Genomic DNA, 26,171 nt, shown 5'->3' with positions numbered 1-26,171 from the left:
ATTGATTTAATGTGTTCCAGTGCTCAGTCTAAAATGTTATTTACTAATTTTTATCCACATTACACTCTTTAGCCATTTGAGTTAGTTAGGACCCTATGACGAAAGCCAACAACATCGAAGATGGCGGCTGTAGTTGGTTCCCTCGTTGCGTATGGCAGTGATTCCGACTCAGAAAATGAAGCTGAGTCTAACACGAGTCCGGGAAAAGTGGACCCCGACGCAGTCGCACACCTTCAGCCTTTAAAATCTGGACGAACGACGTCTTTGGCTGTTCTTGATTCAGCGCCGGAGGTCGCAGTAAAGGTAACTCGGTAGCTCGCTAACGTAAGCTAGCTAAGTCCGCTAACTGAGTTCATTGGCGGTAACATTAGAATTTTCCATGTAACGGTCAGTTAATTAGTTAGCTAGTTAGGTTACTCTCATACCGATTTAAAGCCTTTCTTTACGACGCTACAACCATTCAGGAGTGTGGTTTAAGAGGCTTTGGTTTTGTGAGAGCGTTAGTTAGTTATCCAACTTGTCAGGTAACTAGCTAGTTCACTAGTCTTCTTCGATCAAGTTACGTTCATTTTTGAGCGCTGTAACTGTTAACTGCTCGAGCCTAACCCAAACATAACGTAAAGATATTTAATGTTGACATTATCAATGCTGACTAATACTTCACTAGTTGCAAATGTGGGTTGCACATATGTTGTCAACAAGTCAGGGCATTACCTCGAGTATTTCCATACCCCAGTATGATAGTTAACATATTAACTTTTATTTCACTGTGTTTTGAAAAAGGCACAGAAAAGAAACGATTGCGACAGATAGCGCTCAATCGGCGATGCCGTTTAGTTATCTGACGTTTGGGTAAGGGTTTCATCCTTACTACAGTGTGGGTAGCTAGATAAACTGTTGTGTCTCCTGCAAATTCCCAATTTCCACAATTTTAGTGATGTGGGCCACATTGCTGTAACACATGTAACTAAATGCATTAAGTCTGTTACTCAGTGGTAGTAGTACTTTTTTATTGCTTATCCTTTGATCTTTCATTCAGTGTATTAACAAAATTCTAACTTCTATTTGAAGTACAGTGATTGTAAAAAGCCCTAAATCTTATCAGGAAATAAATATTTTCTAAGGTCTGTGTGGGCCACAATTGCTGGCTCCTCAGCATGGAATACTTTGTGTACCCTTCCTTTGCTACTCTGTAAGTATTCTCCTTAATGAGACCAGATAACACAAATCAAAGGATCTGAGACCATACCTCCATACAGAACCTCTGCCGGTCCTTCAGATTCTGAGGTCCACACTCTGGACTTTCCTATTTATGTCATCCCACAAGTTGTCTATGGGGTTTAGGTCAGGGGACTGGGGTGGTTATGGCAATGAGCTTTGATTCTGTAGTCAGTAAACAATTTTTGAGGCATTCTATGGATCATTATCCTGCTGAAAGATCTGGCAAATTATGGCCTAGTTTAAGCTTTTGATTTTATCTCTGCTGGTATTTGAGGAAGCGTGTGATGCTGTTTATCTTAATCAGTTGTCCTGGGCCTTTGGAACAAGCACAGAGTTTCACAGATCCACCCTCATATTTCACAGTGGGGATGAGTTACTTTTCTGTATGGCAATCTTTGTGTCCAGGCCAAACTCACCTCTGGTGTTTGTTGCCAAAAACCTCTATTTTGGTCTCGTCTGTGGTCCCACTGAAAGTTTCAATCGTGTCTGGTAAAATGTAGGAGCTTGAGTTTGTTTGTCCTTAACAGCAGAGGCTTCTTACTGGCAACCCAAAGGCAACTTGTGGTTATATAGGTGATGTTGGATTGTGACGTGGGAGACGTTCTGACCCAGACATAACTAATGTCTGCAAATTCCCATCTGTGATCCCTAGAGCTACTTTGTCAAACCATTCTCCTCGCTGTGTTTGAAGTCAGTATAGACAAGTGTCCTCTTTGTGGCAGATTCTTAACATCTCCAGTTGTTTTAAACTTGTTAATTATTGGGCATTTTAAATTGTGTAGCTTTTATCTTGTAGCCACTTTCTGATTTGTGCAGGTCAACAACCTTTTGTCATACATCATTGATGTATTCCCTTGTTTTTCTCATAAAGATAGATGACTGAGGGAATTTGGCCTATGTTTCATCTGTGTGTGTGTGTGTGTTTGTGTGCTTGTGTGTGTGTGTGTGTGTGTGTGTGTGTATATATATATACACACACACACACACACACACACACACAGATCAGGCATAACATTATGACCCTTTTACCTTGTTCTTCAGTGGTCAGGACCCCCATGGACCCTTACAGAACAGGTACTATTTGGTTTGTGGATCATTCTCAGCACTGCAGTAACACTGATGTGGTGGTGGTGGTTTGTTAGTGTGTGTTGTGCTGGTCTGAGTGGATCAGACACAGCAGTGCTGCTGGAGTTTTTAAACACCACAGTGTCGCTGCTGGACTGAGATTAGTCCTCCAGCCAACAGCGTCCTGTGACCACTGAAGAAGGACTAGACAATGACCAACACAAACTGTGCAGCAGCAGATGAGCAATCATCTCTGACATTACATCTACAAGGTAGGAGTGTCTAATAGACCAGAACAACACACACACCACCACGTCAGTGTCACTGCAGTGCAGAGAATGATCCACCACCCAAATAGTACTTGCTCTGTGAGGGTCCATGGGGGTCCTGACCACTGAAGAACAGGGTAAACAGGGGGCTGACAAAGTATGCAGAGAAACAGATGGATTAAGTCTGTAATTGTAGAACTACAAAGTGCTCTTATATAGTAAGTGGAACTGATAAAGTGGATAATAAGCGTAGAAACAAGCAGGTGGTCATAATGTTATTCCTGATCGGTGTATTCATTAATGAGACAGGAAGTCATGGCTGGCCATTTAAGTCTTTTTAATCCCTCCGGTGAAATAAATAAAATAAGATTGGGAATATAAATCAGTTAGATTTCAGGTTTTCAGATTTTTAGGCACAAAGATTTAAAAAAAATAATTCATGACAACATTTAAATATTTCTTTCAGTCAATATACCTTAAATTAAGGCTAGATTTTTGCTAATATTTTGAATAAATGATCAAAAGCATAAGTGTTTTAAGAATATTTTTTATAGCTCATTGTGCTCGTGATTAGCAGGGGTGCAAATATTTGCGAAAGGCTCTGTACTTCAGTTCTTTAATGTTACTTTACAAAAGTTAACTTGTAAAGTAACATTAATTAGCTAGGTGAGCATAACCTGGTGGCATCTTATTTTTGGTTTATTACAGGAAGATGTTGAGACAGGCACACATCTGGATCCCTCACTCAAAGAGGTCAACTACAACCCTACCTATGAAACCATGTTTGCACCTGAGGTGAGCCCTCATACTTAATGTTGGTTGAGTGTTTCTTTAAAGTTGTCCAACACTGTTTGAAAATGTTTTTTGTTTTGATGTCTAAAAGTTAGGAAATTGTAATGTTCAAATCGTCTGATTACTAGAATGAAATTGTTTTATTTTTAACTAATTTAACTTTCTATTGCAGTTTGGACCAGTTAATCCATTCAAATCTCAACAAATGGCTGCTCCGAGGAACATGCTGTCTGGATATGCTGAGCCTGCCCATGTTAATGACTTCATGTTTGAACAGCAAAGAAGGACGTTTTCTACTTTTGGTGAGGTCAAACTTCACATATGTTTATTATTGATATGGAGCAGGCCAATATTTTAGAGTTTGACTATCTTACTTCTAAAGTTCATATTGAATGAACAAGGAAATCATTCAATTTCATTGCACTTGTCTAAACGCAGTATTTTATGTAAGGGACTATTGCCATGGGTGGGTCACTTCACACCAGCTCAAACGTTAGTTATGCTGAATATGGAATCATCCTACTCACCTTAATTCTCTAGTGGACAACATTAAGCAATGAAATATGTGCCGTGTACCACAGGCTACGCATTGGACCCATCTGTGGACACCACTCAAGTCTCATCAAGTAGCTATATTGGAGCAGTGGAGGAGGCAGAGAAAAACAAAGGTAACAGTCATGAAATGGTGTGTCTCTGCCAGTTGGCTGTGATCAACTGGGAGTGTCAAATGTACCCACTTGTAAAGTTCTGTGCAGCTGTAAACATCTGCTCCTCTGCTCTCTAGGACTGACTGTGTTCGAGGCCGGCCCAAAAAAGGCAGAGAAGAGGAAGAAGGTGAAAGGTGGAGATGCATCTGAGATTGACAGCTTCCTGGGACCCTGGGCCAAATATCAGGATGAAAAGGGTGTTGCCAAACCCTCAGAGGTCAGCTGTTCTCTAAGTATGCTTTGATGGTGACTGCAGGCACATGCTTTTTTTGTTTGTTGGATGTTTTTGCTCAAATGTTTTACCCCTTACAATACCAAAGATACATGCCAGGTTTATTCAACATGGTCTGTTTCACTCCTTAATACACATTGTTGTTTCACTTATTGAATAGTTTGATGCACTAAATGAATCATTATTCTGCACACAGGATGAGCAGAAAGAGCTGGATGATATTATTGCAAAGAGACAGAAGAAAGGAAGGAATGAGGACGAGTCTCCTGCGGAGGAGAAGACCATACTACACGGTGAGCTGCGCCTTAGCTGATCTAACTCTGTGTATCCTCTTTTCATGGCATCGATATGAGCAGCTCTTTTGTTGAAAAGATTTGTGGAAGTAGCAGAGAGCCATTCTATAGTACTATATTGATTTTTCTTGGGTTAATATAACTTTGTCATTGTGTCACTACAGTTAAAGACGCATACGACTACCAGGGCCGTTCTTACCTGCACATTCCCCAGGATGTCGGTATTAACCTGCGCTCAGCAGACATACCAGAGAAGTGCTACCTGCCCAAAAAGCAGCTTCATGTCTGGACGGGGCACACAAAGGTGAGGAGGCTGTGCACATCTGTATGAATCTGTTGGTTTGTCTGTGAGAGAGGCTTTGGGAGAAATGGCTCATTTTTATGTATTATCTGGGGAGTCATAGTGAGTGAGAAAATGTCTTGAAACTGTTATTAATATTTTTTTTGTGCTTGGTAAGCAAACATTCAGGGAGCTTATGGTCTGGCATATGGTTGACTCTGTTTTGGATGCGAGTGTCTGTAGAGCTACTCGATTTTGACAGATTATTAAATGCAGAAGTAGAGATGCTTGATTCTCTATATCATTAGAGTCAATATTCAACTTATGCCTATTGCTGGGACCGTTTATTGATAGTTCTTGATAATGGCCCTGAAGTTGATATTCAGAAGCTATTTTATTTTTTTCTCTCTTTTTTTTGTATGAGTCTCTGAGTCTGAGCTCTGAATCCTCCAAATAAGCTCCAATGCACTTTGTTATTAAACACTTATGTTTTGTAATGGCACGTATGAAGTATAATATAAAATACTTATATAAACTGTCACAGTTCACAGAATTGTTGGCCTGTATATTTTCTGTCTTCCCACAGTAAAAGTAACAAATAGCTGAAGTGATTTCAGTATTCAAATACTGGCACCTCAAATGGTTAACTGAGTACTGGAGTACTAGTGCACATCCTTAGTGCTAACACTTGGTATTATTCTCACTTAGAAGTTAAAAATTCACAGTTAACAATATTAGGCTGAGGTTTGCTTTCTATTTGCCTGGTTCTTGTTCAGATTTTACTGTTCCACCTTAAATGGCGCAGCACTTAAATGGTGCCTGCTCTATTTAAGGTGGCATAGCATGAGTCTGATAACATCAATGCGGCCTTTCTTATATGAACCTGAAGAGGGAGATTCTGAACAAGAACCTGGTCCTGAACCTTTTCGCCAGCCAGGTTTCTTTGTTGGCCAGCTAATCGAAGGTTTCAACTGCAATGATAACACAAGGCTGAAGTCAGCTTTAAACTCGCTGGCTTCTTGTTCAAATTTTGGTGTCCACCCATCCAGGCGGTTACGTTTGACACAGAGGCTGTCAGTCAGTGTGCTGTGGTCCATGCCCGCACAGCAGAATGGTAAAAAGTGACGGAGAAAAAAGAAAATACAAAACAGTGCAATTAATGTCATTTTTGAGGGAAGATCAATAGGCAATTGAAATACATAAATTTGTTTGCTTTTGTATTTATTTTTTTACAGATAAAAAAAAACAACTCTGCAGTGCCTTTAAATGAGCTTGCAGCTGCATGACTGACTGGTGGAATTTATAACAACTGTGTTTTATCATATGTATGATATAATATGTATAATATATATAATGGTCGACGTGATGTATATGCAGTGAAACTTCCTGGGATAGGGTAGGATGCTAATATTTGTAAAGTAATGGCATTTGTGGTGCTTGACTCTTGTTAGTGCTGATCCATTGGCCATGATTCTAAATAAAATGAATTTACTCTTGGACATTTAGTTGTCCAAAGTGGTGATTTTGATTAAGACACAGTTTATTTGTTAGGCTGTACATTAGTATTCACTCTTTGCACTCTCAGCTTGTGCTCTGGAACAGTGGAAGTGAATGTCTTGCTCCTCCACACTCATCTTGGCAGTTAGCTTGGTCTTAGAGCACTGGCCCCTATTTATTAAGTGTCTGAAAGTATTGATCTGGGATTAGTTCCCCTTTCCCTTATAAATATTCATTAGAGATGAGTTTTCTACATACAAACCAAAGTGTTTGGCCTCAGACATGGAACGTAACATGTCAGGGATGTGGGTTCACAAGGAGCAGTAAAAATGCTCATGGCACAATCTGTAACAGTATGTCATGGGAAGTAATGATATGCAAACTTCATGATGTGATGCATATTCTTGTTTTTTCGTCAAAGCACAAATACATTTTGTATGGAAAATTAGAAAAGAATTGCTAACAATTTTTACATTTATTTATTATATTTCATGGTAATTCCTAAAATTAGTGGTGCAAATCGGAAGCTATAAGCCTCACTGTGGAGTGAGCTTATTTCACCCATTCTTAATCGGTACTTAGCAGCCCCTTGAATCCTGTGGGAAGAAGTAGCTGCTGAGACTTCTGTTTTTTCCACAGGGTTTCCTATTCGCCAGCTTCTTATTACAGTTTTCCGTTCCATGTTAAACGGATCTGCAGTAACATGGAGATGTCAAAATAAGACACTGGCTAACTTTAGCTTTGTGTATTCTCCACACTTTGGTAACTGAATTAGTGTAGTTCACATAATAGCACGTGTGTGTGTGTCTGTGGTTTTGTGCTTGTTCCAGCTCAAGTTTGTTCTCCCTGCTCACTATTTAAAACATCCATTTTTCCCATGGAAAAAGTTGTATAAATATCAGGACTATAAGTTAAATAGGTTGGATAGTTGGTGTTGGTATCAGTACAATGTATTGGGTTTTACTTAAGTATCGGTTATCAATATCAGTATCGAAAAGAATATTGGTACTGGTATTGCTACATCTCTTTGTGTTGTGATGCAAAAAGCATATGGTCATCCTAGGTTAGCACTTATGTCTCAGGATATATGATTAATATTGGCCACAGTCATTCACTCTTCAAAAGTATGCATATCCCAGTCTGCCCAGCTGCTTGCTTGCTCTAATTATGGTTTCTTAATGACAAATATGAATTCCTTTTTATTCAACACACAATACATTCCTCTGTTTTTTTAGAGCTCAAGTGTAAAACATTAGCAAAAACAGAAAGCAGTCTCGTGCTGCTGTAAAGAACCTTTGTAGAAGGCAGGGTTTAACTGCGTTTAAGATATGTCTCTCCTTATGTTCTCAGGGTGTCAGTGCTATTCGGTTGTTTCCTGCGTCTGGTCATCTGCTGCTCTCCTGTTCTATGGACTGTAAGATTAAGGTAGGTTTTGTTCCTCACTGTAATGAAAATCATGCTGGCAGATTAATCAAATGCACATCTGTGGAAAGTAGAACATTTTGTTCATTTTGCTGGCGTTTCTCTGTAGGTGGTGAGAGGAAAATGGTCTCAAATTGTTTTTCCACAAAATTGTTCAAAATTGTCCATAATTGTTTGTTTTTCAAAAGTGATCATCACTATTGCCAGTCTCCACTTCACCGTATTGTATAATACCAAAGGCCTGTGCCTAATGGTCTCTTACTCCAGCATGAGCATTTTTGAGGACGGATATGAACACAGGCGTAATTAAATTTAATTAATGGCAGCTTCACTGTTTTATATTGCATTTAATATCAATAGATCTCAAATCACTAGAGGGGCTTAGAAGCTCTTATGGAGTCCACAAAAAGAGAGTGCAATTCATAACTCTAATCACATAACTGTTTTTATTTTATTGTGTTCTTTTAATAACTGGATGCTACTGATGTCCACTTTTGAGTTCTTTAAACAATGTTTGATACAGCTGCAGTTGTATGCAGAGGTTTTGAAACTCTGTCACATTACATGTTGTGCTGATTTTCACAGTTTCTGTGCAATTTCTGTCCTCAGTTTAACATATTGAGGAAAAATGTACTTTTGCACAGGCTGTATTTGACGATTAAGAAGTGTGTTATCTATAGAAAGTGTGTACCGAATCTCACATAGAAAATCAACAAAACGTGGAATTTGACCGTGTCACCCAAACTTTTGCACACATCTCTATATAGGAGACACTGAACTGAAAACACTTGTTTGCTTTAACCAAGAGGGGAAACTGGAAATGGGGCATATGATAAGAACCCTGTTACATATAGCACATGAAGCAACACTCTTGACACCGTTTGCTCCATATTGGTGGGCTTGCACAAAGCAGTTCAGTCGAATACACTCTGTAATTGCATAAGTGGATAAGCCCAAATCACGTCCATGTTTTTTTTTCTCTTTTGCGCTCTGTTTACAGTACTGTTATAAACGTGCCATAAACTGACATTATCCACAAGGTCCTGGCATAAGGTGCTTTCAGAATGTGGCAAAAGGTTTCTCTTTTTGAACTAGCCACCTTTCTTGTGAACTTACATTTACAGCATTTAGCAGACGCTCTTATCCAGAGCGACTTACAAGAAGTGCTTTGTGAATCTAGAAAAAGTATCTTTGCTAGTTACCAATAGCTTAGAGAAAAAGACAGTCCATGGGCACATATGGACACACATCTATTTTCTGTTGTTATCAGAGAGTAAAATGCTATAATACCATGTGGAAAAGCATTTTTCACTTGAAAGTCTTGTAAAAAGAAAGTGTCATGAACACGTTCTAGATTACTAAGGACAGTACCACACTCTGCTTCTGAGTTAATGGCACCATTTCACAGTATGTTCAAAACCAAGAGAAAGAAGCAGGCTACTGCATGTTTGTGTTAGAGAAATGTGTTCATAGCATATTCTCAGCCCTATATAACATTGAGCCTCGTTCACCAACAATTCTTAAGAACAAATTTCTTCTCAAACCCCACTTGCACAATTTTTGTGAAGATTCAGACATTCACCAATGTTTTTTATATGGTATTCTTGGGTAAGAACAAAATCTACACACACTCAAGCACAAAGGTGCGAACAGTTCTGTTTTCAAGAACAAAATTAATTTAAAAAAAAAAAAAAAAAGCATTGATATTGACATGTGTAGACCAAAACAAAATAATATTTTGTATGGAACTGTTTCCAAGACAAGATAACCCTAGAGGCTAACAGCTTTACACAGGTTATTGTTTTGGGTAACTGATGTCCTACCAACCCAAGTTTAGAGGATAAAGACTCTAATCTGAGAGAGTGAAGTCAGTTGACTGGTGTTGGGCGTGACAGACTGCTGTCAGCACAGTCAGCTCCACTGCTTTCTTTAGCACTCTTTTTGCAGCTGTTGTTAGATTAGTAGTTTTAACACCTGTTACCACTCTGATTTGAATTGAAAATCTAGTACTTTATTTGCTGGTTAATAATGTTATAGCTGAAGCTTGTTGTTGTATTTATTCTGCTGTATATTATCTGCCCATTTCAAGCACGTTGCGTTTTCCTTAACGTATGCTCTTGCCATTTTGTTGTAGCATAGTGTCTGACTGTAAAAGCACAGCGTGTGGAGTTTGGGAAAGTGCATAACTAATAAATCTTCAACATTAAAATATTTGAAAAATTTGAATGTAAATAGTTATTTATAGTTTAAAATAGAGCTTTATGATACATTTATGTAGCTCTAGGTTACTGATTTGTTTATTCATTAGTGAGTGGAAATACTTGGGCCTGATTAACAGTGCTGAAATGAAACTTTATGTAAGAACAGGGAATGGAGGTTCACAGGTGGCCTACCCACATAGACAACTCACTGCGTGCATGTTTTATTAATGCATCTCCTTCATCATATTCCATTTCTTTACTAGTTTTAAAGCTTTCGTTTTTTCTCTTGTAGCTGTGGGAGGTCTACAATGACAGGAGGTGCTTACGGACGTTTATTGGTAAGATTGGTCTTCACACATTGCCTACATGGTTTGGGAAAATTTTTTTTTTTTTCATTTTTGTTTTTGTTTTGTGATAAATTGCATCTAAGACGTGCCGATTTTTGATAATTGTGACCATGATGTGGTCACTCCTCTGAGTGGAGCTTGTAAACAAGCACAACAGCAACAGCTTTGCAGAAAGAGAAGCAAAACATTTGATCCATCAGAAAGGTGAAACCTCTCATCCCACCCAGCTTAGAGTAGTAAAATTGCTCAATCTATTGAATACACTTATACACATGAAAGTTTGCGACTGCAAATGTGTGAAGTGATGGGCACTAAAACATCTCGGTGGCAAGTGGCAGACTGTTAACAAGCTAACAGGTGAATTCAGTATTTGAAATATTTACTAAATGAATCATGATACATCTGCAGCATACAAAGTTAAAAGGTCACCTGAATGTCGGTTATAAAATTCATTTGCTAATTTGATGCCATCATATAATGGAGAATCTCATTTTCATGCTAGCAGAGTTTAGCATTCTTGTCATAAGTGTATTTCATTGCTCATTGGTTGTTTAGATTACATTCTGTATGTATGATAACGTCTGTGCTCCATTGCAGTTAGTAAACCACATGGAGGGTGGAGGGGGGGGGGGGATCTTGTTCCATTAAGTTCCATTCAAAATTAAGAAAGTTTTCTCCTGTAAACTTACTATTTTGGAGATAGTGGCAGCAGTGACTACATGCTGCTTCAGGTATAGGCGTTTTAGTTACGTTTGTCTCTCAAGACAAAGAATTAATCAGTCTAAAGATGAAAACACAAAAGGCTCTAAAAACGCAGTACTCTCTTCCCCATTCTCTTGCTCTTTCATTTTAACTCTTTTTCTCTCTTTCTCTTACTCACTGTTTTTTTTTCTCTCACTCAGATTCTCTCTATCTAACTTTCTCAAACTCATTTTTTCTGTTCCACTCTGTCTTCCTTATTCCTTCTAGATTTCTTCCTCTGTTTTTCTCTCTCTTTCTCATGTTCTCTTGCTCTTTTTCATTCTGACTCTCTTTCTCTTGCTCTCTCATTTCTTCCTCTCACTCTGTTTCTCTTTCTCACTGTTTCTCTTACACTATTTCTTTTACCATTTCTCTTTTTCATTCTCTCTTCCTTATTTCTTCTAGATTTCTCCCTCTGTTGCTTTTTCTCTGTCTTTCTTTGTTTTGCTCTCTCTCTCTCTCTGTCTCTTTCTCTTCCCCCCTCTGTTTCTCTGCTCTCGCTCTTTCTCCTAACTTTTTGACTTTCTCGCTTTTTCATTCTCTCTTCCTTATTCTTTCTAGATTTCTCCCTCTTTTGCTGTTTTTCTCTCTGTCTCTGTTTTGTTCTCCTACCTCTCTCTCTCCCTCTCTACCTCTGTGCTTTGTTTATTGAACGTTGTCAGAAACAACTGGAGGCTTTGCTCTTGGCTTAGTCAGGGTTTTATAGGCAGGGAGGAACGAAGGTAACGTGAGCAGAATCTTATTCATATGTTTACTGGGCGTTTGGACAGTTCGGGAGAGTGGAAATAGGCTTTTTCCACTGGACTGATTCAGCTTGTCAAGATGCTTCTGCCATGTATTATTCAACAGAGAGAGGGCAGAGGAGAAAGACAGTGACAGGTTCGAGCTGCACAAATGTGAAAAGTGCAGTTCAAATGAATGTACAGAGATTGAAGAAAGAGTGTGTCTCAGTGCAAATAGCTCACACTTCAGGCTTTCTTATTTACAGACTTAAAATGGTTTCAGCAAAATGAAAGTGAAAAGGCACCAAGTAGCATTGTATTACATAGTGGCCACTAATTTTCATTCATTTTTAGCCAGATTAGTAGTTTAGCTCAAGCTGTTGCAAGCATTTTTAAGGTACTGCTAGATTTCATTAGTATCTGTGAAATACTCTGTGGATCGAATTTTGTCCCAGTGCCACACAGTATGTGGGAGAGGGAAGGCACATAAGTCTTTAAGTTGCTAAATTTGCCCTTAACACATCTCAGCATCCTCCCAAAGCCTCAGTGATACCTGCAGGCCTGCTTGCTGGAGTCATCATTAGAAAGCACTGCTTCCTGCCGAAGTATCCACAGGTTAGCGTTATTGCCTTGGTTACAGTCGGCAGGCTATCAAAAAGCGTTTCAGGACCGGTGAGATGTGACCAGTGGGATGTTTTGTCTTTTAACTGTCATTTGTTAGGTTTGATGTACAAAGAGGTTCTCTCTCTTGTTCTCTCTCTCTCTCGTTCTCTCTCTCGTTCTCTCTCTCGTTCTCGTTCTCGTTCTCGTTCTCGCTCTCTCTCTCGTTCTCTCTCTCGTTCTCGTTCTCTCTCTCTCTCTCTCTCTCTCTCTCTCTCTCTCTGACAAACTTTCTGTTTATGCTTTTAGTTCTTTTGTACTGATGAAATAAGTTTCTTCATATATTTACTTCAACCTAAAATGGGCGTTTCAGTGTGAAGAACAATGAATGATAATTGCTTTGCTCTAATCTGCAACTCAAAATCTTAGATGGATTAGGCAAGTGTAATAAAAACAAAACAAAAAAAACACCATATTTACAACAATAATCAAACTAGCATTCAACTCATATTGCTCCTCCAGTACTGTAATTTCAATTAAGTTGTAATAAAATAACTGAGTGGTGGAAAAAGGAAGAGTACTTGACTATTTAGTCCTTGACATTTGCACTAGTTGGCATAAATGCCATCAGGAATGGGGAGACAAATAAAAAATGAAAAGAAAATGCTCTTTCGGGAGGACCAGAACCTTGAGAATTCCATTACAGCAGCTATTTCATCGTCATCTTCAAAATTACGCTCTTCCTCTGCCTTTAACTTTTCTTTTAGCTTTATTCGTCTAAAAGCATTTTTAACCTGGTCCAATGAAAAGCAATCGACTCACATTGACATCCGCAAGTTCCTCTGGTGTGTCTTGCCATTGATATGATCCAACTTGACAGAATCTTTCACAACACGATCACAAACGTTGTAATTGTACCCACCCATCTCAGCCGGTTGTGTACTTTTGGTGATGACAGTACTAGACTCCAGATCCAACCTTGTGGTCTCTGTGCCGGAGGACCTCGTTTGACTGGAGGCATAGGTTTGCCATCTTTTTTTTTTTTTTTTCCATGAGACTTTTGGGACAGTGCATATACATCTTTGTCCTGCTCTTGTCACTCAGGTCTTCTTCCTGTCTCGCCAATAGTATTTTTTGTTAAATATGACACTACTGGCTCTGTTTTGCCTGTTTCATTGTTTCAGGTGTCAGCAAAAAAAATTCTCGTGCCTCTCCCCCCAACCCCGCTATCATGTCTGTACAGAACGCTGAGTTTATGGTACGTTGAAGATTTTAGGACATCCGTGCACCATGCCATGAGGGATCGGATTTGTTGCCACATTAAAGTTGACATTAAAATATAACCACGACTTTAGCTGAACTGCAACTTAAGATTCAATTTACATGGTATCACCTTGTTGTCTCCTGCATCCACTTCAGTGCAAGAGACTTTCAGATTATAGAACATGACAGTAAAACAAAAGGGAAATAAATACTTGGGCCCCCAACCTTGTTTATCCGTTTTTTCCTACACAGTTACTCGGGCAAGAGGCTGTCTGGCACATGCCCATATGGTTTTCTTCTTGTCTTTCAAATGACTCTTATTTGAGTGCTTTCTCTCTTTTTCTTGGTTTATTGTCTGCTTTCCAATAATGTCTCATTGTTTTCGTTGTTGTTGGCTCCCTCCGCCCCCCTATAGGTCACAGTAAGGCGGTGCGTGATATCTGTTTCAATAATTCTGGTACCCAGTTTCTCAGTGCTGCTTATGATCGCTATCTCAAACTGTGGGACTCAGAGACAGGTGAGTGGAGTGCACAGTCACACAAACACTCATACTCATGTTTCAGTTGATTTGCTTGCTTCACTAAGTTCCAAAAAAGGATTTATCTCTTGTGTTTTGGAAAGCTGAAGTGTTGTAAGTATGTAGAGCTTACTCTGCAGTGCTTCAGTCTGTATCGAACTCTCCTGAATATAGAGCAAGGTGCTGCGTTGTAGACTGACAATTCATGGTGTCAATTAATGATGCTGCTCCAGTCTCTGCTCCTCCACCAGGGGGAGCCATACACATAGGGCAAGCAGGTCTAATCCTGGGTCACATCCTAAAACTACTTTTCCCTTTGTTTTACTTTTTTACTTTAGCACTTTTGTTATGTCATTACTTCTGTTTTTGTCTAAACTCAAATGTGATCCTGACTTGATCTTTCACTTCAGGTGACTAACTAGAAGGAAATAAGTGTAACTGCAGCTTCTTCTTATTTTGCAAGAGAGTGTGAGAGATGACTGTGAGTCTCTGATGGATTTCTCTTTACATTCAGGTCAGTGCATCTCCCGGTTCACCAACAGAAAAGTTCCCTACTGTGTAAAGTTCAACCCAGATGAAGACAAACAAAACCTATTTGTTGCTGGAATGTCAGACAAGAAGATTGTGCAGGTATGTATTTGTGTGCACACAAGATAAAGACAGTATAGGTCAATTTCTCTAACTTGTTGGATGTTAGACTGTCCACACGTACTCACACACACACACAAACTTACACCCAAGAGGGTTTTGGTTACCCTCTGTAAGTCTGACGACAGGACCTCGTTTCATGCTTTGTCATTCCCTCCACAGCAAGAGAGAGAATGAGAGCTAGATAAGTCTTGTTTGGTGAAAGTGTGAGAAAGCTGTGTGAAAGAGAGGCAGTTAGGGATGGATAGACCCACATGAGGTTGTAAGATCCATCTCCATAAACTGTCTGCCCTGCAGGAGTGAGAAAGAGAGTGTAAACCATCAGATGTCTGTCTTTCAGCAGTGAATGTGCTAAGAGCAAATGAGCACAGCTGAGAAATCGCTGACCTCTACTCTTTTCTTCACTCTCTTTCTCACCTACACCAACTCATCAGCTAAAAGTTTGTACTAAAATAGTTGTGTTTGTGTGTTAGAGTGAATATACACTGTTTCTATTACTTTTTTCCTTTTAGTGGGACATCCGTTCAGGGGAGGTGGTTCAGGAATATGACCGTCACTTGGGAGCTGTCAACACAATCACGTTTGTAGATGAGAACCGGCGCTTTGTTAGCACCTCCGACGATAAGAGTCTGCGTGTATGGGAATGGTGAGTGGGGCATTTGCAAATACAGTACCATCTGAACGAAAACAGTTTGAATATTGTAACAGTTTTACTCCTTTGTTGTTGTACATGACCTTGTTAAACTTTTTGCCTGCTGTATACACCACACACCGCAGCAATGGACAGGACAGTAATTTGGGTGGGTGGATGGGAGAAAAAATACCAGACTTCCATATGTAATTTTATTAAACATAATGCAGATCATATTTTACAATTTTATTTTATTTAAAAGGGCAGATACATGGGCAGACTTACTAATGTTTTGTAGCAAATGCTACTTTAGGGTGTAAAAATGGCTCATTGCATATGGATTCATAAGAGTTTCTCTCTCAAAGAACAAAATATTAGGAGGAGATTGCTATAATAAACTACCTACTTCAGTTAGCCAAGGCTGATGATAAATATTAACTGAATGACTACATGTGCTATTAAGCATGAGAAAATACTTGACTGACACTTGACAACTTGAGACACCTAACCAACAAAAAGGCTGTTTTCACCTGGTGAAAAAAGTCACGTATTGTATTTTTATTGTTTTAAGTAATTATTTTCATTTAATTAGTTGAAATTTCTTTATTGTTTTGAGATGAAAAGTAAAGCCTTGGACATAATGAGTTAGAATGGGCATAATGCTGCCAGAAATAGAAAAGAAAAAAAAAAGTTTTGATTGCTGTTGTCATGCACTCTATGGCCAGCAGTACATGGACCCTGGCAATCACACCTATATGAACCAGTTTCAAAACCATGGGTATCAATATGGAGTTGATACGCCTTCCCTTTTGCAGCTATAACAGCCTTCACTCTCCTAGTAAGGCTTTCCTCGAGATTTTGGAGTTTGTCAGTGAGAATGTGTGCCCACTTAGTCAGGTTTGCAGGGTTAAATGAGGTTAAGACAAGGGCTCTGTGGGGGCCACTGGAGTTACTTCATACCAGTGATCAAACCATGTCTATGACTTCGTCTACTTCGTCTATGACTACTACTTTGTCTAAGAAGATTGTATAGCTGTGTGCTTGATTTTATATACCTATTAACAATAGGTGAGGCTGAATCATCTGAACTCAATTTGAAGGGGTGTCCACATACCTTTGGTCATGTGGTGTATGTCAAATGCCTGTGTATGTTCGTTTGCATGAACCTTTTGCATGTAGAAGGCTTACTAATTTTGCCATCCCCACCAGTGCATGTTGTCTGTAGACTGTAATTAGTGATTCTTTTTCCAAGTCTTGCGCTGTAGTGTCTATATACGTCAACAATCCAATCAGCTGTAATATTACATATTCAAAAATGATGAAAAATTGAAAATAATTACAACAGCGAATCAGCTCGTTTTTATGCGTGCTGAACTCCAGCTAATTATATTGGCTGGAGCCTTCGTCTGTTGATTCTACCTCGGTTTTCATTCTCTCCACAATCTGCATACAAGTTTAATTAGCCCAGCTCCAGGTAAGATATCTGACTGGTACTGACTGGTACTGTTAGTCATCCTTCCACTCAAAGAAGCCCGCTTGTCACTTTGATCATTAAAGTAGATCTGAGCTTCCATTCGCCAGATGAGGCTGAAGCTAGTATCTTTGGAAAGTTCCACAAAGTTTGTCATCATTTAGCTTTGCTCTGTGTGTAAGCAGTTGTGTAATAGCTGTGTACGAAGAGCAGTTTCGCAGCAAGTGTTTTCCCTGGTTATTTATTCAATTTAGTTTTTGGCTAGTGAGAGAATCTTTTTTTTTTTTTCCTTCTTCTTCTTGCAGTGTGCCGATCACTGGGTCTCCTGGGACATTTTCAAAGATTAGCATTTTTCCCTAGGTAAATAAGCTCATACACACTTCTAGATAATGAATATTTAAATAAGAGTTTCTAGTTTGTAGTAGATCTCTGGAGGTCTTGTTTTTGAATTGCATTCCTAGAAGCTTTTGGTAGTTTTCTTCCAACTTGCATCCAACTTGGGCATTAAAGACTATTCAAGCGCAGCATGCTTCACTGCTTCACAGACTCGTGGTGTGTACAGTGGCTTAAGCAAAGTATTGGGTTTTGTCTGCAGCTTCACAAAATAATATTTTCACAAAATCATTTTACCTGCATCATGATGCAATATTAAAGAATACGCCATATGTACAAAATATTATTAATGAATGTGTATACCTCAAATTTTATTTTGGAAATATATTTAAATAATTAAGAAATATCTAAGACTAGGAAGAATTCTGATTACTAATGTGCCACAAATCACTAGTATCAATATGTGTATCGCCAAGCTTTTTCAAGATATATTACCATCAGTATTTTGAGCACAGCTCTACTCTGAGCATTTTACCGGGAACAGGAGCTAGAATGCTTGACTTCAGCTGCTGACAATACAGCATTTTACTGTCTTACTACAGACGCCACCTGGATCTGTGCTCACACAGACACAGAGTATGTGGGCTCGAGGGTGTTTGCTCTTTATTTTCCCACGGAGGCTGCTCAGATGGAGGGATTTGGGAGATCAGCAGCCAGAAAGCTGATGAAAATATGCAGAGAAAGAAAATAAAGTGAGCACTAAGGAAAGAGAGAGAGATCTAAAAGCAGTGAGACGGGAGGCAGTAGATGATGAAAAGAACCAAGGGCATATGAGGAAAAAGTGAGAGATTGAGCTGCATGTTCAAGGGATTGGAGAAAAGAGTCAATTTGGCATCGGTAGTAAACTCCCTTTCTTCTCTCTCACTCATTGTCTCTTGCGTGTTCTCTTGCTTGCTCTTGTTCAGAGTTATTTTTGGCCTGTAGTCTTGTCTAAAGGGATTTGTCCTTTGTGTTCAGTGTCTAGGATCGCTCAGGTTACAGTGCTGCCCCATTTTACAGGCCTTCTCACCCTAAGTCCGCTGAAGCCCTCCAGCTGTGTGTGAGGGAGAGAGGGGAAAAAAAGAGCGATGAATTCTTTGCAGTGTAAAAAGGTAGAGATTTGTCAGCAGTGATATATAATGGCGTGTTATTTTGGTGGAATGAACAGCCTTTGATTCACTTCCACACATCTCGATTTCTAGTTTCAAGCTGAAGAGCTGTTGGGTGAGTGAAATGAAAATGCTAGCTTGCAGTATTTCATAGCCAGGCTTGTGTAAATGCCCAGCCTTTTCGTTGCTGCTAGGGCTGAACAGTAAATTGTTTGTTAATAGTTAAGGTTATATTGTTTAGCACCAATACCTGATGTGACTTAGTAATACTTTATTAAATAAAATTGGTTATCGATGGTTATATGGTTATTGATATCTGGGAGCGTCAAGAAGAAATCTGCAACTGAATGTGTTCTTCTAACCAGCTTATGTCAGCTTATTCAGGTAAAAAAAGAAATTCTTGTCATAAATGTACTGTGGGTGTAATTATCTACATATCATCATACATACATGTAATGATCTGCATATCATCATACATACACGCATAACCAAGACAATCACCACAAGTGTTTGCTTGTTTTATTTCCTACTAGGAAAGCCAGTTGTACAGTCTCCTCCTGGGGTTTTGACTCTCACTTCTGTGTTTCCTGTAACCCCTGCCCAAATAATTACCATTGAAATTCCACATAAAAGTGCATGTGTGAACTCTAAGGCTGTAGCTGTGAGTGCAAGCCCTGAGCTCATTTCCCTTGCCTTCACGAGAAGGGTCTGACAGCAGCTGGAGGCAAAAACCTGCTCGTAGGCCCTGGTCCACTTAAACCCATTTCTCCAAGCTGCAGCCACATAAAGGTGGAGAGCTATGAAAGCGGGACTGATTTCAGAATGACACTTTCATGATATCTGTGTCTTAAGGGTGCCAGTCACTAGCAAAAAAAATGGCCTTGCATCAACAGGTTGCTGAAAATGGCATGTCCATGCCTTAACATGTTTCTGAAAACCTTAACTGTCTTAATTCTCTGCTGACTAGAGCTGCCTATTTGTGATAATTGTACTGATGCTGACAGTAAAATGATTTTTCAAAATGTTTTTGCATGAGAGCTCTCTAATTTTAATGCTGTGACTCTTTATTATGCATTAAACACCTCTTCTACTGCTTTAAGTTTTTAAGTAGATAAACTGCACACAGCATTCTCACTCTCACAGTTTTAAATCAGCTAATGCACAGGCATTTTTGTTGCACCATTATCCTCTTCATTTTGAAGTGCCTGACTTTGGACCAATTCAGGTGCAACATGTTTTCTGCCACTTATTGTCTGTTTGGGCAGGAGGCTGAGCTGGAGGTGGTGGAGATGAAGATGCTGAGATTTTCGTTGGGAGTGACAAGGATGGACAGGATTAGAAATGAGCAGATCAGAGGGACAGTGAAGGTGGAGCAGTTTGGAGATGAAGCCAGAGAGGCCAGGTTGAGATGGTTTGGACATGTGTTGAGGAGGAATAGTGGATATATTGGGCAAAGAATGTTGGAGATGGAGCTGCCGGGTAGAAGGAGAAAAGGTAGACCTCAGAGAAGGTTTATGGATGTAGTGAAGGTGGACATGGAGATGGTTGGTGTGAAAGTAGAGGAGGCAATGGATAGGGCAAGATGGAGGCAGATGATCCGCTGTGGCGACCCCTAAAGGGAGCAGCCGAAAGAAGATTGTCTGTTTGGGCTGCATGTCACACACAGCCAATCTGTTGTCAGAACTAAGATACACAGTGTCTGCTAGCTTCATTTCCAGTTAAATAACCAATTATTTATTTTTATTTTATTATATTTCCTGTCCATGTAGGTAATGATATGACTCAGTCCTTACCCTGCTATCTGGCAGCCCAGTGTCATTTCACAGCCTGATTTGAAATCCTTGAACTAGTGTATATTCAAACCCCCTTGATTGTTGGCTCCCAAAAAATGTGTAGGCCAGGCAGTACTTCAGGACCGGGCTGGGGACTCTACATGCTACTTTAGAGCTGAAAGATTAATCAACTTTATAACAAAATTGCTGTTTAAAATAGTGCAGTTTCCAGATTGGAGGAGCTGCAATTTTTGTTGTAGCCTGCATTATTAACAACATTGTTTAAACAAGTTTAACCCAATAAGACTAAGCTCATACCTTTTGCAGATGAGTTAGACCAGTCAAAAGCAATCAGACATTCATGTAATATGGACATGGTAATATAACCATAACAAATTTGCAGTCTGGCACACTGTTTAGTGTTCAAGCCAGAAAAAATGGATAGGCTTGACTTCATGCCCAAAATGCAGGCACAGTCACAATATTGGTGAGAAAATTTGCAATGATCTATTTTCCCCAAGTCATTCAGCCCTGCGCTGCTGTCTGTGGCCAGGAGTCCAACACGGCTCATTTGGACTTGCTCTCTTTGGGTGTGATGCATCTCTCTCTGTTAGTGCAGTGTTGCAGGTTAATCAACAATGTTTTATAGGTCACAGGTAGAGAATGGGTGAAAAGGGGCAATGTATAAAGAAGATATAATGGAGTTACATTAAAATCAAAGTATCATAATAGTAATAATAGTATCATGGTAATATCAAACATCATCAAGTATGTCTTATTTTTCAGCATCAGGAAAAAATCTAAACATTTTACAGAAAATAACACAAACCCCAGCAAGTAAATATACTGTTTTTCTGTATTTACTCTCCACCTATTGTCTTTATTACAGCTTCTGTTCTTTTCAGGAAACTTGCTTTCAGTTTTTTTGAAGAATTTACAGGGACATTTGATCACATTCAGCAATGTTGAGATCTGGGCTCTGATGGTCGGTCCGTTGTTCTGAGAACACCAACAGCTTCATGGGCAGATTTTCTTCTTTATTTTGTCTCTTTGCCTTTCTTAGTAATTGATTCTTGACAACTTTGACAAAAGTGGAGCTTGATTTTCATTTCTCAAGGTTGATAGCTAGAAGTGCTTTTTATGTGATGGTGAGGGTTTTGGTGGTTGACCAGGTCTATACAGGTTTTTAGGAGTTTTACTTATTTAAAAGTGCATTATATTCTCTAATTTCCTTGGAAATATCTCATACAAAAGAATAACTTGTACTTAATTACCATTTAGACCAGAAATTAAGTAAATGAATGATATCTAGCTTATCTGACAATACCGTAGGTCCTGATGATGGAAAATCTTGTTTGCTTACATTCTCTACTTTGTGTATTTTTTAAAGGGTCTCGATTGTTTGTCCTATAGTGTTGTTTGGTACAGGTTTGTATAATACATTTTGATTTGATTGAGCTGACTCTGTTTTCAACTGTGTTCTTTTTCAGGGACATACCAGTGGACTTCAAATATATTGCAGAGCCCAGTATGCACTCAATGCCTGCAGTGACACTTTCTCCCAATGGTGAATATGTTTGCCCAAACATTGCTTCACCAGCACCACACACACCCTCCACCCCACATCCTATCTGTCTTTCTTTAAATGCTTTGTGGCTTGTACTCCCCAAAGTGAGCATTTGTGCATGTTTTGCCTTTTAACTTTTACTCTTCCCCTTTTTTTCCTCCAGCATTCCTGTGGGGAATGTTCACATTTGTTCTTACACATATTATTTCCTCTCTGCCAGTGAATAATTTATGAAAATCTCAGAGAGAGAGAGAGAGAGTCTGTTTTCATTCACAGAAAGACAAAATGGCAATGTGGTAGAAAGATAAACTCTCTTTAGGCCTTTGCTTTGTGTCTTTTTTATCCCTGTCTGTCTTTCTTTCTTTCTTTCTTTCTTTCTTTCTTTCTTTCTTTCTTTCTTTCTTTCTTTCTTTCTTTCTTTCTTTCTTTCTTTCTTTTTTTTCTATTTACTTCTGCATCTAAACTGCTGTGCTGTAAAACAGATGTTGGAGTAAATAACCTCTCCTTTGTTGATGTTTTGCAACAGCAGTGTCAAACGCTATGGGTGGTGAAATTAGAGCTTAAGAGTAGCGTGAGAGGCAGTTTCTATTAGTCCCTCTCCTTTTTTCAGTAAGTGGGTGGGTGAGAGGGAGAGAGAGCGCATGTTGAAAGGGTGCAGCTTGGGTGCTGAGTGTTTGTTATTAGGGGGAGCTGAGGAGATTTTAGTGAGTTTTAAATGATTATTTAACAAGTTTGAATGTGTGACTCATGCAAATGGCAAAAGAAGCCTCTGTCAGAAGAGTTCTCAGAGGTGAAAGCTGGCATTGTGCAGCTCAAGTGTGTACTTCAGCTGATCAAAGGGATCATGGCTTACACAGAAAACAGTTGCTTTTGTTCAAGTTGACAGTCACATGTATATTAAGACTGGTGGAGTGAGAGTTTTTCTTCTTGTTCTTTGATGCATGCTTATTTTGTTTTGAAACCGTTTTGTACGTCTGTTAATCTATTTACTTGTTCTTGTGTCCCTTGTAAGGTGGGCAGACTTTTCAGGAGGTGGAGATGTTGCTTCTGTGCTTACCAGAATATATGAAATACTTAAGAGTTTTTGCGATGGTTAAAAAGAATACTGTTTCTGTAGTCTAGACTTCAGACTTTTAGACCCGTAGCATAGCCAAGAGCGACCTGCTATGGCAGAAACTGGACATCTGACTTACATGCAGTATAACCAACAACAGACCAATGTTTCACCAGTGGAAAAAATCTGCTTGTTGAGCTCCTTCTAGATATTAGATAGATGTGTACATACAGCCAAAATGTCTGAGATTTCCTAGTTTCCTTAAAAGTGCTTTAATCAAATGCGAAGAAACTGCACCTCTACCATATATGTAGGTGCACAGTAACAATACTGGAATTTTTTTATTTTATTTTATTTTCTTACTCTTTGGATCCACATCCCATTCCAGGCCATCAACACAAAGCATGTCCCTAGAATTGACAATGCCTAGTCTCAAGTTTTGCTAGCATTACCAAGCATTCTCATTCTAGCGATGAGGTAGGCCCTCCATCATTTAGATATAGATAAAAGTATAGCATTATGCTGAAGCTTGAAAGATTAAAAAATTATTAAAATATGAATTTAAAACAAAATAAAGAATACATCTCAGTAGAGCACATTGAGTGTGGTCCTCTTCAGAGCTAAAACAGTTTTACTAGTTGTTACCAACATACCACGGCTATAGGTTACTTTATCTCAGGGTGGTTGTGCTTTTAAGGAGTCTAACTAAAAGAAATAAGCATCAAGAGAGGGCTGCAATACTCCTCTCCCCCAGCAAAGTATTGATTTGTTCCACATTTTCTCCCTTTTTGCAGGCGATGTGAAGTTAATCATATAAACACTTGGCATTTGGTTCATTTCAGTTTGCTGGTGTGAAAGTAGTCAGGAGTGTCTTTGCTCCCATAATGAGCTCCCATAGGTTTTTTTTCCGGCAAATATCATCACTACAGCAACATTTCAGGTGTGCAGTTCAAATAAGAAGCCAACTTCAGCCCCGTTTAGTTAGCATCATTACCTGCTCTGGAGGTTGATGCAGTTGATTAGAATTGCATACATTTCTATTAAGGTGGTTCCTTCAAAGTATTACTTGCCCTAGTTCTCTGAGTGATAAAGATTTATCTACTTGATTGGTTACTTGAACTGTTTCAGTCGCTAAATTTAACACTTTATATTCTGTCAAGGAAGAATGTCCAGCTTCATCCCCTTTGTAATAATTGCATGTTCGTAAAGCTCTTCTACTGTTGGTTCTTATGTTTTTTGGCAGCACAGCATGTTCCCCCCCCACAGTGCTAGAGCCTGGTGGCACAGATCACTGACTGATTTCTGCCATGTTTTCTTGGCCAAATAGATAGAGATGGGGCAAAGTAATGTGATATAGAAGAGTGTCTAATAAATGACTTACAGGAGTTCAGTGTAAACAGACAAGCCCTCTGCTACATACTACAGTTTTCCACATGGGGTTTCTCATGCAAAAAATATATTTGTGCTAATGCCATTTTTAAAACGATTTAAAAAGAATCCTCATCTTATACATATTTTCCAAGTTATTTGTACTAGTAGTAAAAGACATAAATGCACCTTTAACATTTCACACTTGTCTGGGATCTCGTAGGTAAGTGGCTAGCCTGTCAGTCCATGGATAATCAGATTCTGATATTTGGGGCTCAAAACCGGTTCAGACTGAACAAGAAGAAGATCTTTAAAGGTCATATGGTAGCTGGATACGCCTGTCAGGTGGACTTCTCTCCAGATATGAGGTAAGTGTTTTTCTACGTTACAGGCAATCCAAAACAGGTCAGAAAAATGATGTGATATGACATCCTATGTCTAGTATCAATTAATGAGATAGTGACTATAGATGCATCTTCATATACTTTTATGTGTGTGTGTGTGTGTATGTATATATCTCTCACACACACACGCACACAGCTCATTAGCTGAGCCTCTCCTCCAGCCACCTATCTCTGGAGACATGACCCTGGAGCACATTATAGCACAGCTGCTGTTCTGTGCTCCCACCTGGGGAAATGGATCTGGCTCATTGTTTAGTATTATTTCCTCTGTTCTCTGACATGACTCTTTCTCTTACTTTTTTCTTTCCAACACCAAATCTGTAGCAGATTCCACATAACTATATATTACAGTGACATTCTCCTGTCTCTCTCTGTTTCTGTAGTTATGTGGTGTCTGGTGATGCTGATGGGAAGCTGAATATCTGGGACTGGAAGACCACTAAGTTGTACCACCGAATTAAAGCACATGACAAAGTGTGCATCAGCGCTCTCTGGCACCCTCATGAAACCTCCAAAGTCATTACTTGTGGCTGGGATGGACAGATCAAACTCTGGGACTAAAAGGATATGGGGAAGGGAGTGGAAAAAGATGTCTGAACAGAAGAGGGAGGATGTTTTTTTTGCATTGTCATCATGCTTTTGTTTGGCATATGTGTGCCCTTCATTGTATTCTGCTCCTCACAGGGTTCCTTTCTTCTCCCTTCGCATGCCCTCTCGGGACCTTTGATGTTGTGTTTTGTTCAGCTTTTTCGTACAAAGACTAAAGTTTTAAAGTTTATGGACTGGCATCCAGTCCCGATTTGTAGTTTAATTTTTACCCTCCATCCAGAGACATTTTGTGCTGTATTGGACACTAGCAATGGAGAAGGAAATGTGTGATTTTTGTTCCATTATTAGTCATCCTGTGCTAAAGCCGTGCTTACCTTTTTAATCTTCAGTTTATCATCAAACGTCTTTTTCTGAAGATAATAAAACCTTTTGTAAATTTTCTATCAGTCCATTTGTAGTCACTGGTGATTGAAATTGGTGAAGGATGCCCAAGCTGAGGATTTATAAGGATTTCTTATTTCTTGTGTTTTATTAGATTTGTGGCCAGATGATGAGCCGGAATTGTGGAGTGAGTTAGCATACGGGTTCAGCTTTGGGTCATCCATGTTAAACACGGTGGCAAGTTCCTCTCCATGCCTAACTTGCTCCAGGACATGAGACATTTTTCCAAATAGTTTTAAATAATCAAAAATTCTAAACTGAGACTTTTCATATTTACTTCCATTATAGACACAGTGTGTTATGGTCATAAGTGCTCTATGTATGTGTGCGAAATTTTTATTTATTTATTTTTTTTCCTTTTCTTTTCTTTTTCCAGCTTTCAACCAAGCCAAGCACTCATTAATAAATGGCGAGTGGCTGTCCTGAGTAATCAGCCCTTGTCTACTGTTCCAGCATCATGCCATCCTTTTAAATAACCTATTGTTTTCAAATCAAGTCATATTTCCTTCTGAAGATGAGCGTACTTTATGTATAGTCATGAACATCAAGATTTGTTGGGTTTTTTTTTTAAATCTCCAAACATCATAAATCACTGTAAAACAAAGCTACTCTAAGT

General features: G+C 39.1%; 1 protein-coding gene across 1 annotated transcript; it reads left to right on the top strand.

The window, feature by feature from the left end:
- Positions 1-112: 112 nt before the first annotated feature.
- Positions 113-25,555, top strand: cdc40 (cell division cycle 40 homolog (S. cerevisiae)). Its single transcript, XM_017713005.2, has 15 exons — positions 113-303; positions 3,264-3,350; positions 3,520-3,649; positions 3,929-4,015; positions 4,132-4,271; positions 4,483-4,579; positions 4,744-4,883; positions 7,707-7,781; positions 10,272-10,317; positions 14,068-14,169; positions 14,684-14,799; positions 15,330-15,463; positions 21,663-21,739; positions 24,385-24,529; positions 24,949-25,555. Exons 1-15 carry the CDS (start codon positions 121-123, stop codon positions 25,124-25,126), a joined length of 1,737 nt encoding a protein of 578 aa, XP_017568494.1. The 5' UTR covers positions 113-120; the 3' UTR covers positions 25,127-25,555.
- The last annotated feature ends 616 nt before the right edge of the window (positions 25,556-26,171 follow it).

Source organism: Pygocentrus nattereri, chromosome 4, assembly GCF_015220715.1.
Source record: "Pygocentrus nattereri isolate fPygNat1 chromosome 4, fPygNat1.pri, whole genome shotgun sequence".
NCBI lineage: Eukaryota > Metazoa > Chordata > Actinopteri > Characiformes > Serrasalmidae > Pygocentrus > Pygocentrus nattereri.
This window is presented reverse-complemented; position numbering and strand designations above follow the sequence as displayed.